The 16,774-nt window shown below is 35.5% G+C and overlaps 3 protein-coding genes across 3 annotated transcripts; all 3 read right to left on the bottom strand.

Moving 5' to 3' along the window:
* Positions 1-187: 187 nt before the first annotated feature.
* Positions 188-754, bottom strand: LOC133548873 (transmembrane protein 229b-like). Its single transcript, XM_061893809.1, has one exon. The coding sequence runs from the start codon at positions 719-721 to the stop codon at positions 188-190; it is 534 nt and encodes a 177-aa protein (XP_061749793.1). The 5' UTR covers positions 722-754.
* An 11,375-nt stretch (positions 755-12,129) lies between these two features.
* Positions 12,130-13,182, bottom strand: LOC133548872 (BCL-6 corepressor-like protein 1). Its single transcript, XM_061893808.1, has one exon. The coding sequence runs from the start codon at positions 13,180-13,182 to the stop codon at positions 12,130-12,132; it is 1,053 nt and encodes a 350-aa protein (XP_061749792.1).
* Positions 13,183-13,879: 697 nt separating this feature from the next.
* On the bottom strand, positions 13,880-14,446 carry LOC133548871 (transmembrane protein 229b-like). The gene has a single exon (XM_061893807.1). It carries the CDS (start codon positions 14,411-14,413, stop codon positions 13,880-13,882), a length of 534 nt encoding a protein of 177 aa, XP_061749791.1. The 5' UTR covers positions 14,414-14,446.
* Between the last annotated feature and the right edge of the window lie 2,328 nt (positions 14,447-16,774).

The following is a 16,774-nucleotide window of genomic DNA, read 5'->3' as shown; positions in this document are numbered from 1 at the left end:
AGTAAATATGTGCAAGGAAGATTGTTTTGTCCTTTTTCTTCAAGTTGTGTGCAGATTGGAGGAGTAATGGGGTCAGAGGTCATGATGATGACGACGATGAAGAGGGTTCATGTTGTCATGCCGTAAAAGTGAGGGGGCGGGGTTTGCCTGGATGTCCCCAGGTAGTCCCCGCCCCCTGCAGGAGTTTTCACTCCCATTTGAAGAAGCTGTTATTATTGTTGGACATCCAGCCGCTGGTGTGGCTCCGCCCCCAGCCGTCGTCGGCGCCCAGATGGAAGCGCAGGCGCAGCGTGTTGCGGATGAGCAGGCGCTCCACGATGAAGGAGGCGCAGAAGCACGGCAGCGCGTACTCGGCCGTGATCAGGCCCAGGAAGTTGTAGCGGAAGGCGGAGTAGTCCCAGGGGCAGGCGTGGAACTGGCGCAGCAGCAGCCCCGTGCTCAGCTCCCACATGTACGTCCACAGCGTGTAGATGAGGCAGCGCACCAACACGTGGCAGTGCCCGCGCAGGTACAGGTACATGCGCTCCACCGCCAGGATGCACGTGCCGTAGATGAAGAGCGCCCACAGGCTGGTCACGCCCGGGAACTTCCACTCGCCGTGCACGGCGAACTCCCACGCCGCCGTGAACATGACCTTGCAGAAGTAGCCGTGGATGGCGTACAGGTACCAGCGGCAGAGCACCATCAGCGGCACGGGAGGCTGCAGGATCGTGGTCGCCATGGCTCGTCACGCCTCCGATCTGCAAGAGGAAAGAACCTCAACGCTCCGGCCAAATGGGACAATAACACGCAAAATTACGGCCCTGGCAAAAAAGATCGGCAAAATATCGGGAAGAGTTACGGCTGATACCGCCTCTTTGACGTAATTGTCAAAGGTATCGAGACTTTGACACCAAGCAAACAATACATGGATATTGTCACTACCGAATATTGTACGACACTTTTTTATTTTTGACATTTTTTGACACTTTTTATTTTTGACATTTTTCTCATTTTGACCACTTTCATCTTTTTCCACATCTCGACCTGTTTTTGCCTGTTTTGGGGGAATTTTTGACATTTCTTTTTTTGACCAGTTTCTGCATTTATCGGGAAAAGTTACGCCTGATACCGCTTCCAAAAGGTGGATGACTTTAATTCGATTGTTTTAGGTATCAAGACTTTGACACAAATTGAACAATACATGGATATCGTCACGACCGAATACTATCCGACACTCTTTTATTTGACATTTTTTGACCTATTTATATTTTTGACATTTTTTGACACTTTTTTTAATTTTCGACATTTTTCTCATTTCGACCATTTTCGTCTTTTTCCACATCTCGACCTGTTTTTGCCTGTTTTGGGGGAATTTTTGACATTTTTCTTTTTTATACTAGTTTCTGCATTTATCGGGAAAAGTTACGCCTGATACCGCTTCCAAAAGGTGGATGACTTTAATTCGATTGTTTTAGGTATCAAGACTTTGACACAAATTGAACAATACATGGATATCGTCACGACCGAATACTATCCGACACTATTTTATTTGACATTTTTTGACCTATTTATATTTTTGACATTTTTTGACACTTTTTTTTATTTTTGACATTTTTCTCATTTTGACCACTTTCATCTTTTTCCACATCTCGACCTGTTTTTGCCTGTTTTGGGGGAATTTTTGACATTTTTCTTTTTTTGACCAGTTTCTGCATTTATCGGGAAAAGTTACCCCTGATACCGCTTCCAAAAGGTGGATGACTTTAATTCGATTGTTTTAGGTATCAAGACTTTGACACAAATTGAACAATACATGGATATCGTCACGACCGAATACTATCCGACACTATTTTATTTGACATTTTTTGACCTATTTATATTTTTGACATTTTTTGACACTTTTTTTTATTTTTGACATTTTTCTCATTTCGACCATTTTCGTCTTTTCCCACATCTCGACCTGTTTTTGCCTGTTTTGGGGGAATTTTTGACATTTTTCTTTTTTTGACCAGTTTCTGCATTCATCGGGAAAAGTTACGCCTGATACCGCTTCCAAAAGGTGGACGACTTTAATTCGATTGTTTTAGGTATCAAGACTTTGACACAAATTGAACAATACATGGATATCGTCACGACCGAATACTATCCGACACTATTTTATTTGACATTTTTTGACCTATTTATATTTTTGACATTTTTGACACTTTTTTTAATTTTTGACATTTTTCTCATTTCGACCATTTTCGTCTTTTTCCACATCTCGACCTGTTTTTGCCTGTTTTGGGGGAATTTTTGACATTTTTCTTTTTTTGACCAGTTTCTGCATTTATCGGGAAAAGTTACGCCTGATACCGCTTCCAAAAGGTGGATGACTTTAATTCGATTGTTTTAGGTATCAAGACTTTGACACAAATTGAACAATACATGGATATCGTCACGACCGAATACTATCCGACACTATTTTATTTGACATTTTTTGACCTATTTATATTTTTGACATTTTTTGACACTTTTTTTTATTTTTGACATTTTTCTCATTTTGACCACTTTCATCTTTTTCCACATCTCGACCTGTTTCTGCCTGTTTTGGGGGAATTTTTGACATTTTTCTTTTTTTGACCAGTTTCTGCATTTATCGGGAAAAGTTACGCCTGATACCGCTTCCAAAAGGTGGACGACTTTAATTCGATTGTTTTAGGTATCAAGACTTTGACACAAATTGAACAATACATGGATATCGTCACGACCGAATACTATCCGACACTATTTTATTTGACATTTTTTGACCTATTTATATTTTTGACATTTTTTGACACTTTTTTTATTTTTGACATTTTTCTCATTTCGACCATTTTCGTCTTTTTCCACATCTCGACCTGTTTTGGGGGATTTTAGATTTTTTTTTAATTTTGACCATTTCCTGCATTTATCGGGAAAGTTTACGGCTCATACCGCTTCCACAAGGTGGACAACTTTAATTCGATTGTTTTAGGTATCAAGATTTTGACACAAATCAAACAATACATAGATACCGTGACGACCGAATACTGCCCGACACAATTTTTTTTTACTATTTTTGACATTATTTACCACTTTTGTATTTGACATTTTTGACACTTTTTTAATTTGGATTTTTCTGACACTTGTTTATTTTTGACATTTTTCATACTTTTTTTGTTGACATTTTGTGACACTTTTTCTTTTACATTCTTATAATTTTGACCAGTTTATGCATTTTTCCACATTTTGGCCTGATTTTGCCCTTTTCCTCACTGGGTCACCTGTGAGTCATGTGATGTATTTATGACGTTTTTCTCATTTTGAACATTTATCGGGAAAAGTTACGGCTGATATCGCCTCCAAAAAGTGGACACTTGTGACTTAATTGTTTTAGGTATTGAGACTTTGATACCAAGCAAACAATACCTGGATATCACTACCAAATACTGTACGACACTTTTTTATTTTTGACAGTTTTTGACACTTTTTTTTATTTTTGACATATTTCGACAATCTTTTAAATTGTTGATATTTTTCCACATTTTGACCTGTTTTTGCCTTTTTCTTCCCAGGTCACATGTGAGTCCTCCCGGGGGAATTTTTGACATTTTTCTCATTTTGACCATTTTCAGCATTTATCGGGAAAAGTTACGGCTGATATCGTCTCCAAAAGGTGGACAACTTTGAGTTCATTGTTTTAGGTATCAAGACTTTGACAGGAAGCAAACAGTAAATTATATCTTCATGACCGAAAACTGTCCAACACTGTTTTATTTTTAACAATTTTTGACACTTTTATATATCTTTTACATTTTTCACACTTTTTTCTGTGAAGTTTTTGACACTTATTTTTTTAAAACATTTTCATGTTATTGACACTTTTTCATTATAGACATTTTTATAATTTTGACCATTTTTCCATTTTTTGGCCTATTTTTGCCTTTTTCTTCTCGGGTTCCCTGTGAGTCATCCCGGGGGTATTTTTTGACATTTTTCTAATTTTGACCATTTTCGGAATTATCGGGAAAAGTGACGTCTGATACCGCCTCCAAAAGATGGACTATTTTGACTTAACTATTGAGATTTTGATACCAAGCAAACAATTCATAGATATCATCACTACCGAATACAGCATGACACTTTTTCATTTTTTTGACATTTTTTTACACTTTTTTTTGACCCTTTGACACTTTTATTATGAACTCCACAAATACACGAACATGTTTTTTTTCTAAAATCGAATCTTTTAATTTATTAAGTCAATTAATGTATGTCTTAACATTTATTTCCAGCCAGAATATTGATTTTTTGACAAAAGTGTGATTTTGCTTTTTTCGAAATTATTATAATTTTTTTAATAGAAATTATTTTTCAGTAGTATTTTACTTAGAATTTCTATAACCTAAACTGTGATTTTGTAATTTTCTTTCTTTTTTTAAGTCATTTAATTTGTCCAAACATTTATTTCTTCACATAATATTGATTGACACAAATGTAAGATTTTGTTATTTTCTAAAATGCTATTATTTTAACGATACTTTTAATTAGATTATTTATGACTTACAGCAGGATTTTGGAATTTTTTTCAATATCTTTTAAAGGCACATTTTTTCAAATTAGGTTTATGCCATACCATTCAATATTTATATTTACCAGTCACCCAGAAGTTTGATTGTATTTTTGAAATGTTAGTATTTTTTTTCAACATTTTTTTTACAGTTGTGCTTTAATGAAAATATTATTTCCCAAACCTAAAGTGTGTTTTTGTCAAAAATGTTTCATAGATTTGTTTAAAGTCACATTTTAAGTCTTGGCTGAATTAATTCATATATTAACATTTTTTTATTTTTTTTTACAGGATATTGATAATTGTTTTCAATATTAACAATTGTTATTCAATATCAATGTTAATTATTTTTTAAAGGCACATTTTTCAAAAATTAATAATTAAATATTCAAACCCTCATTTATTTTAGGATATTAATTATTCAGGACCCAAAAGTGTTACTTTGTTTTTCAATATATATATTTTTTTGTATTATTTTATTTAGATTATTTATGACCCAAACCTAAGTGATGATTTTGCATTATTTTTTAAATGTATATATATATATAATATATTATTATTATTATTATTTTTTTAAAGACACATTTTGAAAATTAAATCGTTTTTTTAAGTCTCATAGGATATGGATTATTTAAACCAAAGGTGTCATTTAAAAAATATATATATATTTTTTTTTTTTTTTCAACATTATTTTAATCCGATTATTTATGAGCCAAAGAGTGATTATGACTTTTGTTTCAATATTGATTTTTTTGAAGGCGTCTTTTTAGAAATGAAGAATGATTCAAGATGTTAACATTTATTTTTTTACATGATATTAATCATTTGACCCAAAAGTGTGATTTTGTTATGCATTTCCATTTTCAATATTATTATGTTCAGTATTAACAGTATTATAACCACAATGCAGAGCATTTCGTAATTTTTTTAATAAATATTTTTTTATATTAATATAGATTTTTTTAAAACAGGCATTTATTTTTTTTTTAAATGGCTAAATGTATCAATATTGAAAAATATACATTTCTTACCGATATTTCATTAACTTAAAAGTGTGTTGTTTTTTCCAATATTATTTACTTTTGATTATTTATGACTCATAGAGTGAATTTGTAAAATTTCAAATATTTTTACCAAAATAAATAATTACATCTGGCGGGCGTTGTGACATCCTATTTGGTTTATCGGTACTTGAACGCACCGTAAAAACCCCTGTCTCGTATTCCTCCGAGTTATGAATGATCACGATATTGATTTTTAAAGTTTAATGTATATACAAGTAAAATAAATACACCTAAAATAAAATAAAGAAGTAAAAATTTTCCTGAAAAAAATAAGTTAAAATTTAATACATTTAAAATTTTTAAGTACATTACTCAATTTTAAATATTTTTTCTCATGGTATCAAATACGTATCGAGAGTTGTGCAAATTCCAAACACTACGTAGGACATTTGTGTTACAAATGATAGTCGACGTTCGTGTAGTTGTTCACGTAGATTTGGCCGTTATTTGAGTGAAGTGGCTCACTTGAAAATTGAAGTCGACGTATCAAAAACTCAGCGTCAAACAAGTTTCGTTAGCATCTGAGAAGATTTCTCCTCTTTAACCTTCCTCTTGTGTTAGCTTTCTGTTACCATCTCTTATGTTAACGGGTCGTTTCGACCCATGTCTTAAATCAGCTGTAAAATACACTAAAAACAATTATCTATCATCCAATTTGTTTCTCGTCTCTTGGTTACCTCGTTAGGCCTCCTTATCCTTGAAAATATTGGTTTTAATATTTTTGGTTTGGACCATTGGGCCTTTTTTTGTCAGTATACCCCTCGATTTAAATTTTTAAAAATGGTAAAACGAACCTCAAGAGAATCATATAAATAAATAAAAGGTTGTTGTGTTACTTAACTATTACTAAAGGGTATTAAAACACATCTCTTAAATAAATGTGTTTTATTCATTTTTTCATTTTAAGAATTTTAACTATAGTAACATATATGGTGTTACGGGTCAATTTCGACCCATATATATTTACTTCAAGAAAAAGGCTAAAAAGTATTTTTTTGCAGCAAGAGAAATCCAACATCAAACAACAACCAATCAAGCAAATGAAACCAAGAGAAATAGATTACTAGTTCCAAAACTAATAAAAAAACAAAATCAGAGTGGCAAAAAGTGACACTTTTAGTGTCCGTCTTTTGTTTGTTTTTGTACAGGATAACAAGGTCAAATGAGAATCCACTAAAGCTCACATGATTGGGAGAGGAGCTGGCGGTCAGTGTGTTCAGTTCTGTCTCTTATCATTGCTTTATCATCTTATTTTTATAACCGGGTCGAAACCGACCCTAACAACACCAAGGGCATAATTTCTACCAGAGCATTTTATAATTTAGTGAAAAAAATTAAAATGTTTTATTTTGTTGACAAAGAGGTTCCTGATAAAGTCAAAAAGCTTTGATGCAAAAAAATAAATGTATGAGGTGTTTTTATGCATTTAAAAACTAAAACACAAGACGAAGGTTAAGCGGAACAAAAGCTTGGCTAACATCCGGAAGAGATTAGCACGTTTCTTCCAAACAAGGAATTTTGATGCCCAATGGTAGCGACTGACCTTGCTAATGCCGCCGTACCTCAAGACTTTTGACAACAAAATATGTCCAAGAATAGATTTTGAGCATACTTGACCTTCCTGTGCAGTTTTTAGTACCTAGCGTAGCTGCTAACAATAACCCCACTAATGTGACGGTTGGCTGGCATTGTGGTGATGCTTCGTTCTCTGGAATGATGCAGTCGGACTTGGACACAGCGTAAAGGTAAGAAAGTATGATTTAATAATACTAACAAAAGAAACTAAGAACAGAAACACTTGCACAAGACACTAAAGGCAAAACAAACAGAACTAGCATGGGAGCTGGGAAGAACAAAAAGCGCTAGCATGTGAGCTAGGGAACAAACAAAGGAGTAGCGCGGAAGCTAACAAGTACAAGAAATAGATTTTAACCACAATTGGGAAACAACGTCGTCACCTGTTGTACGGAACAGAAACTAGAATGCGAGTAACGAAAAATGCCAGCTTGAATAAGGAGAGTCATTACGAGGCAGGCGCGCGTCAAAAACAAAAGGCAGGTGACACTAATGCGTAACTATGGCAACGGAACAAAACAGAAAGTGCCACCAGGAGCTAAGGAAGTCAAATAACAGAACACGACACAAAGACGGAACAAAAACAGAATATGACATGATCCAAGTAGCGGATCATGACAACTAATAGGAAAAACAGGTTAGCTTCTTGTTACGTGTACATGCTAACTGCTACAAACAAGTGTTAACTTGACATTGAGCGGGTCATGGTTAGCATCTTCCTTAGCATAACTCTGAAAGTGCTAGGTAAACAATGCTAACTTTGATACGTGGCTATTTTAAAAAATGTTCACTTATTGAGCAGTTTTACCAATTGTTGCTAACTACCTAGCCTAGCTGCCGAACAGTCCTGATGTAAAAAAATGTTTTATAAACTTCCATATCTGGAAAAAAGTAAATAAAATGGTTTGCAACTTGTTACACCTTGATGCTAGCTGAACAAAAAGGTTGTTTTTGAACAGCTTTTCATTGAATATGCTAGCTACACCCCGTCACAAAAAAATGTGTCTTCGTACCTGAACTAGCAGACAACTTCTGAAAGTGCTGAGCGCCAAGAGTAATGTGGACATAAGATGCTATGCTAGCTGGCGCTATCTCGACACAATACCCCATAAGGCCTTGAGCTCAGTGATGACGTCATTGGTGGTGATGTCATAGAGTGACCTCATATTTGACACAATGGCGACCAAACCTGATGATCCTGATTGACGCCTGCATCACACGCCGAGTCAGCAAATAACATTTAAAAGTGTGTATTGATCGCAAGTATGAATGAAAGATTTAGTTAGGAGAAAAAGATATTCAAGAGAAAACAGTTGACTTGCGGGGAAAAATAAAATTGTATTACAAAAAAGTTCGAATATGAGGAAAAAGTTGTATTACAATGAGGAAAAAAATCATATAAAAAAAACATTTCTAAACTTAAAATATTTTATATTTTTACTATTATGAGAAAAATGTCTAAGTATGGGGAAAAGTTAAAAAAAAAAGTGTAGTTTTGTGAGAAAAAAATTTGATTTTTTTTTCGTGAATTAAGTTTACTTGGATAAGAATAAATCATGAGAAAAAAAGTTGTACTAAGATGAAAAACAGTGTGATTATAGAAAAGTTGTACATTTGGAAGTTTTAATATGAGAAAAGCAATTCTTAGAAAACCATCAGATGAGGAAAAAGTTGTAGAGGGATAAATGAGAGAAAAAAATCAGGAAAACGTAAAAAAAACTAAGTTTACGATGAGAAAAAAGGTGAATATACAAAAGTTTTACGTTTAAGTTGTAATTGGATGAAAAAGTTATGAGAAAATATGAGAAAAAGTTGTCAAGAGAATAGAAATGATGACAAAAAATGTATACTTTATGAGAAAAAGTTATTCAAGAGAAAACAGTTGACTTGCGGGGAAAAATAAAATTGTATTACAAAAAAGTTCGAATATGAGGAAAAAATTGTATTACAATGAGGAAAAAAATCATATGAAAAAAAACATTTCTAAACTTAAAATATTTTATATTTTTACTATTATGAGAAAAATGTCTAAGTATGGGGAAAAGTTAAAAAAAAAGTGTAGTTTTGTGAGAAAAAATTTTGATTTTTTTTCGTGAATAAAGTTTACTTGGATAAGAATAAATCATGAGAAAAAAGTTGTACTAAGATGAAAAACAGTGTGATTATAGAAAAGTTGTACATTTGGAAGTTTTAATATGAGAAAAGCAATTCTGAGAAAACCATCGGATGAGGAAAAAGTTGTTGAGAGATAAATAAGAGAAAAAAATGAGGAAACCGTAAAAAAACAAAGTTAACGATGGGAAAAAAGGTGAATATACTGTACAAAACTTTTACGTTTAAGTTTTAATTGGATGAAAAAGTTATGAGAAAATATGAGAAAAAGTTGTCAAGAGAATAAAAAATGATGACAAAAAATTTATACTTTATGAGAAAAAGTTATTCAAGAGAAAACAGTTGACTTGCGGGGAAAAATAAAATTGTGTTATAAAAAAGTTCGAATATGAGGAAAAAGTTGTATTACAATGAGGAAAAAAATCATATGAGAAAACATTTCTAAACCTAAAATATTTTATATTTTTACTATCATGAGAAAAATGTCTAAGTATGGGAAAAGTTTTAAAAAAATTAGTAGTTTTGTGAGAAAAAAATTAGATTTTTTTTTTTGCCGTGAAAAAAGTTTACTTGGATAAGAATAAATCATGAGAAAAAAGTTGTACTAAGATGAAAAACAGTGTGATTATAGAAAATTGTACATTTGGAAGTTTTAATATGAGAAAAACAATTCTGAGAAAACCATCGGATGAGGAAAAAGTTGTTGAGAGAAAAAAATGAGGAAAACGTAAAAAAACAAAGTTAACGATGAGAAAAAAGGTGAACATACAAAAGTTTTACGTTTAAGTTGTAATAGGATGAAAAAGTTATGAGAAAATATGAAAAAAAGTTGTCAAGAGAATAGAAATGTTGACAAAAAATGTATACTTTATGAGAAAAAGTTATTCAAGAGAAAACAGTTGACTTGCGGGGAAAAATAAAATTGTATTACAAAAAAGTTTGAATATGAGGAAAAAGTTGTATTAAAATGAGGAAAAAAATCATATGAGAAAACATTTCTAAACTTAAAATATTTTGTATTTTTGCTATCATGAAAAAATGTTAAGTATGGGGAAAAGTTAAAATTTTTTTGTAGTTTTGTGAGAAAAAAATTTGAATTTTTTTTTTCGTGAATAAAGTTTACTTGGATAAGAATAAATCATGAGAAAAAAGTGGTACTAAGATGAAAAACAGTGCGATTATAGAAAAGTTGTACATTTGGAAGTTTTAATATGAGAAAAGCAATTCTGAGAAAACCATCGGATGAGGAAAAAGTTGTTGAGGGATAAATAAGAGAAAAAAATGAGGAAACCGTAAAAAAACAAAGTTAACGATGAAAAAAAAGGTGAATATACAAAAGTTTTACGTTTAAGTTGTAATTGGATGAAAAAGTTATGAGAAAATATGAGAAAAAGTTGTCAAGAGAATAGAAATGATGACAAAAAATGTATACTTTATGAGAAAAAGTTATTCAAGAGAAAACAGCTGACTTGCAGGGAAAAATAAAATTGTATTACACAAAAGTTCGAATATGAGGAAAAAGTTGTATTACAATGAGGAAAAAAATCATATGAGAAAACACTTCTAAACTTAAAATATTTTTTATTTTTATTATCATGAGAAAAATGTCTAAGTATGGGGAAAAGTTTAAAAAAATTGTAGTTTTCTGAGAAAAAAAAGAGATTTTTTTTTTCGTGAATAAAGTTTACTTGGATAAGAATAAATCATGAGAAAAAAGTTGTACTAAGATGAAAAACAGTGTGATTATAGAAAAGTTGTACATTTGGAAGTTTTAATATGAGAAAAGCAATTCTGAGAAAACCATCAGATGAGGAAAAAGTTGTTGAGAGATAAATAAGAAAAAAAAATGAGGAAAACGTAAAAAAACAAAGTTAACGATGAGAAAAAAGGTGAATATACAAAAGTTTTACGTTTAAGTTTTAATTGGATGAAAAAGTTATGAGAAGATATGAGAAAAAGTTGTCAAGAGAATAGAAATGATGACAAAAAATTATACTTTATGAGAAAAAGTTATTCAAGAGAAAACAGTTGACTTATGAGAACAAATTAAATTGTTTTACACAAAAGTTTGAATATGAGGAAACAAGTTGTACTACAATAAAGAAAGAATCATATGAGAAAATGTTTCTAAATGTTAAGTTTTAATATGAGAATTTTTTTACTAATATGAGAAAAATGTGTTCATGGGGAAAAGTTAAGAGAAAAGTTGTAGTTTTATGAGGAAAAAATTTGGATTTTTTTTTTCGTGAATAAAGTTTACTTGGATGAGAATAAATCATGAGAAAAAAGTTGTACTAAGATGAAAAACAGTCTGATTATAGGAAAGTTGTACATTTGGAAATTTTAATATGAGAAAAACAATTCTGAGAAAACCATGAGGAAAAGGTTGAGAGAAAAAAAAGGAAAACTTCAAAAAAGTTAACGATGAGAAAAAATGATGTACTATTATGAGAATAAAAGGTGAATATACCAAAGTGTTAAGTGTAAGTTTTAATAGGAAACATTTGGTTATGAGAAAAAGTTTTCAAGAGAATGCAGTTGATTTTTGGGGTGAAAAAAATTATATCACAAAAAAGTTTGAATATGAGGAAACAAATTGTAGTACAATGAGGGGAAAAAACATAAGAGAAAACATTTCTAAATGTAAAGTTTTAATATGAGAATTGTTTTTACTATTATGAGAAAAATGACTTAGTATGGGGAAAAGTAAAAAAATTTTTTTTGTAGTTTTGTGAGAAAAAAATGAGAATTTTTTTCACAAATAAAGTTTACTTTAATGAGAATAAATCATGAGTAAAAAGTCGTACAAAGATGAAAAACAACGCGATTCTAGAAAAATTGTACATTTGGAAGTTTTAATATGAGAAAAAGTCTTGGTGCTGGTACTGGTATGGGAATCAGTCCGGGTGCTGATACAGGTATGGGGACCAGCATTGGAGTGAGAGCTGCTTCTGGGACCAGCCTTGGACCGGATGGTGCATTGGGGACCAGCCATGTAGTGAGTGATGGCTTGGGGACCAGCCTAAGGGCGGGTGTTGGTACTAGTTTGAGGACCAGTCTTGGTGCTGGTAATGGTATGGTAACCAGTCCGGGTGTTGGTACTGGTATGGTAACCAGTCCGGGTGTTGGTACTGGTATGGTAACCAGTCCGGGTGCTGGTACTGGTATGGGAACCAGCCCGGGTTCTGCTACTGGTATGGGAACCAGTCCGGAGGCTTGTACTGGTATGGGGACCAGCCTTGGAGCGGGTGCTGCTTCGGGGATCAGCCTTGGAGTGGGTGCTGATATGGGGACCAGCCAGGTAGTGAGTGCTGGCTTGGGGACCAGCCTTGGAGCGAATGCTGGCTCGGGGACCAGCCTCTGAGCGGGTGCTGGTACTAGTTCGACGACCAGTCTTGGTACTGGTATGGGAACCAGTCCGTGTGCTGGTACAGGTATGGGGACCAGCATTGGAGTGAGTGCTGCTTCTGGGACCTGCCATGGAGTGGATGCTGCTTCGGGGACCAGCCATGCAGCGAGTGATGGCTTGGGGACCAGCCTAAGGGCAGGTGCTTGTACTAGTTTGAGGACCAGTCTTGCTGCTGGTAATAGTATGGTAACCAGTCTGGGTGGTGGTACTGGTATGGGAACCAGCCCGGGTTCTGGTACTGGTATGGGAACCAGTCTGGAGGCTGGTACTGGTATGGGGACCAGCCTTGGAGCGGGTGATGCTTCGGGGACCAGCCATGGAGCGAGTGCTGGCTTGGGGACCAGCCTTGGAACGGGTGCTGACTCGGGGACCAGCCTCTGAGCGGGTGCTGGTACTAGTTCGAGGACCAGTTTTGGTGCTGGTACTGGTAAGCGATCCAGTCCGGGTGCTGATACAGGTATGGGGGCCAGCATTGGAGTGAGTGCTGCTTCGGGGACCAGCCGTGGAGTGAGTGATGACTTGGGTACCAGTCTAAGGGCGGGTGCTGGTAGTAGTTCGAGGACCAGTCTTGGTGTTGGTAATGGTATGGGAACCAGTCCGGGTTCTGCTACTGGTATGGGAACCAGTCCGGGTTCTGCTACTGGTATGGGAACCAGTCCGGAGGCTGGTACTGGTATGGGAACCAGTCCGGAGGCTGGTACTGGTATGGGGACCAGCCTTGGAGTGGGTGCTGGCTTGCTATTAAATTATGATTTTTTGCAAAAAAAACATGTTTCTCAGTGTGAAGAATAAATATCTTGTCTTTGCAGTCTAGTTAATGTATTCTCTTTTTATTTACCTTTTACACAACGTGCCAACTTCACTGCTTTTGTGTTTTGTAGCTTTTATTTTTTTGGCTTTGCCTTTTCTACAGAATTTTTTGTAAAGTTTATTTAGGACACACACAGAACACTTTCAGGCTTTGAGGTGACTCAGAAAACAAAAGAGTAAATATGTGCAAGGAAGATTGTTGTCCTTTTTCTTCAAGTTGTGTGCAGATTGGAGGAGTAATGGGGTCAGAGGTCATGATGATGACGACGATGAAGAGGGTCCATGTTGTCATGCCGTAAAAGTGAGGGGGCGGGGTTTGCCTGGATGTCCGCAGGTAGTCCCCGCCCCCTGCAGGAGTTTTCACTCCCATTTGAAGAAGCTGTTATTATTGTTGGACATCCAGCCGCTGGTGTGGCTCCGCCCCCAGCCGTCGTCGGCGCCCAGATGGAAGCGCAGGCGCAGCGTGTTGCGGATGAGCAGGCGCTCCACGATGAAGGAGGCGCAGAAGCACGGCAGCGCGTACTCGGCCGTGATCAGGCCCAGGAAGTTGTAGCGGAAGGCGGAGTAGTCCCAGGGGCAGGCGTGGAACTGGCGCAGCAGCAGCCCCGTGCTCAGCTCCCACATGTACGTCCACAGCGTGTAGATGAGGCAGCGCACCAACACGTGGCAGTGCCCGCGCAGGTACAGGTACATGCGCTCCACCGCCAGGATGCACGTGCCGTAGATGAAGAGCGCCCACAGGCTGGTCACGCCCGGGAACTTCCACTCGCCGTGCACGGCGAACTCCCACGCCGCCGTGAACATGACCTTGCAGAAGTAGCCGTGGATGGCGTACAGGTACCAGCGGCAGAGCACCATCAGCGGCACGGGAGGCTGCAGGATCGTGGTCGCCATGGCTCGTCACGCCTCCGATCTGCAAGAGGAAAGAACCTCAACGCTCCGGCCAAATGGGACAATAACACGCAAAATTACGGCCCTGCCAAAAAAGATCGGCAATATATCGGGAAAAGTTACGGCTGATACCGCCTCTTTAACGTCATTGTCAAAGGTATCGAGACTTTGACACCAAGAAAACAATACATGGATATTGTCAGAACCAAATATTTTACAACACTTTTGTATTTTTGACAGTTTTTGACACTTTTCATTTGAACATTTTTCTCATTTTGACCATTTTCGGCATTTTTGCACATTTTGGCCCGTTTTTGCCTTTTTATTCCCAGGTGCCTGTGAATCATCCAGGGGGTATTTGTTTTCCTTTTTTTTAAAATTTTGACCGTTTTCGGCATTTATCGGGAAAAGTTACAGCTGATACCGCCTCTTTCACTATTTGTTTTAGGTATCGAGACTTTGACACCAAGAAAACACTACATGAATATCGTCACGACCAAATATTTTACTACACTTTTTTATTTTTGACAGTTTTTGACACTTTTAATTTTAACATTTTCTCATTTTGACCATTTTCTGCATTTTTCCACATTTTGCCCTGTTTTTGCCTTTTTATTCCCAGGTCACCTGTGAGTTATCCAGGGGGTATTTGTTTTACATTTTTCTCATTTTGACCATTTTCGCAATTATCATGAAAAGTTACACCTGATACCGCCTCTTTGACTTTTTGTTTTAGGTATCGAGACTTTGACACCAAGAAAACAATACATGGATATCGTCACGACAAAATATTTTACTGCACTTTTTTATTTTTGACAGTTTTTGACACTTTTAATTTTAACATTTTTCTCATTTTGACCAATTTCGGCATTTTTGCACATTTTGGCCTGTTTTTGCCTTTTTATTCCCAGGTGCCTGTGAGTCATACAGGGGGTATTATTTTTAATTTTGACCGTTTTTGGCATTTATCGGGAAAAGTTACACCTGATACCGCCTCTTTGACTTTTTGTTTTAGGTATCGAGACTTTGACACCAAGAAAACAATACATGGATATGGTCACGACCAAATATTTTACTACACTTTTTGATTTTTGACAATTTTTGACACATTTAATTTTAACATTTTTCTCATTTTGACCATTTTCGGCATTTTTCCACATTTTGGCCTGTTTTTGCCTCTTTATTCCCAGGGGCCTGTGAGTTATCCAGGGGGTATTTGTTTTCCTATTTTTCATTTTGACCGTTTTCGGCATTTATCGGGAAAAGTTACGGCTGATGCAGCACCGCCTCTTTGACTTACTTGTTTTAGGTATCGAGACTTTGACAGCAAGAAAACAATACATGGATATCGTCACGACAAAATATTTTACTATACTTTTTTATTTTTGACAGTTTTTGACACTTTTAATTTTAACATTTTTCTCATTTTGACCAATTTCGGCATTTTTGCACATTTTGGCCTGTTTTTGCCTTTTTATTCCCAGGTGCCTGTGAGTCATACAGGGGGTATTATTTTTAATTTTGACCGTTTTTGGCATTTATCGGGAAAAGTTACACCTGATACCGCCTCTTTGACTTTTTGTTTTAGGTATCGAGACTTTGACACCAAGAAAACAATACATGGATATGGTCACGACCAAATATTTTACCACACTTTTTGATTTTTGACAATTTTTGACACTTTTAATTTCAACATTTTTCTCATTTTGACCATTTTCGGCATTTTCCCACATTTTGGCCTGTTTTTGCCTCTTTATTCCCAGGGGCCTGTGAGTTATCCAGGGGGTATTTGTTTTCCTATTTTTCATTTTGACCGTTTTCGGCATTTATCGGGAAACGTTATAGCTGATACCGCACCGCCTCTTTGACTTACTTGTTTTAGGTATCGAGACTTTGACAGCAAGAAAACAATACATGGATATCGTCACGACCAAATATTTTACTACACTTTTTTATTTTTGACAGTTTTTGACACTTTTAATTTTAACATTTTTCTCATTTTGACCAATTTTGGCATTTTTGCACATTTTGGCCTGTTTTTGCCTTTTTATTCCCAGGTGCATGTGAGTCATACAGGGGGTATTCTTTTAAATTTTGACCGTTTTTGGCATTTATCGGGAAAAGTTACAGCTGATACCGCCTCTTTGACTTTTTGTTTTAGGTATCGAGACTTTGACACCAAGAAAACAATCGATGTATCGTCACGACCAAATATTTTACTACACTTTTTTATTTTTGACAATTTTTGACACTTTTAATTTTAAAATTTTGCTAATTTTGACCATTTTCGGCATTTTTCCACATTTTTGCCTGTTTTCGTCTTTTTCTTCCCAGGTGCCTGTGAGTCATCCAGGGGGTTTTTGC

This window comes from Nerophis ophidion, linkage group LG03 (genome assembly GCF_033978795.1).
Source record: "Nerophis ophidion isolate RoL-2023_Sa linkage group LG03, RoL_Noph_v1.0, whole genome shotgun sequence".
In the NCBI taxonomy this organism is placed as follows: domain Eukaryota; kingdom Metazoa; phylum Chordata; class Actinopteri; order Syngnathiformes; family Syngnathidae; genus Nerophis; species Nerophis ophidion.
Note: the sequence above shows the minus strand (reverse complement) of the source record. Positions and strands in the feature narration are given on the sequence as shown.

Excerpts from the sequence above, each read along its gene's own strand:
- LOC133548871 (XM_061893807.1), bottom strand. The coding sequence starts at position 14,413 with ATGGCGACCACGATCCTGCAGCCTCCCGTGCCGCTGATGGTGCTCTGC.
- LOC133548872 (XM_061893808.1), bottom strand. The coding sequence starts at position 13,182 with ATGCTGGCCCCCATACCTGTATCAGCACCCGGACTGGATCGCTTACCA.
- LOC133548873 (XM_061893809.1), bottom strand. The coding sequence starts at position 721 with ATGGCGACCACGATCCTGCAGCCTCCCGTGCCGCTGATGGTGCTCTGC.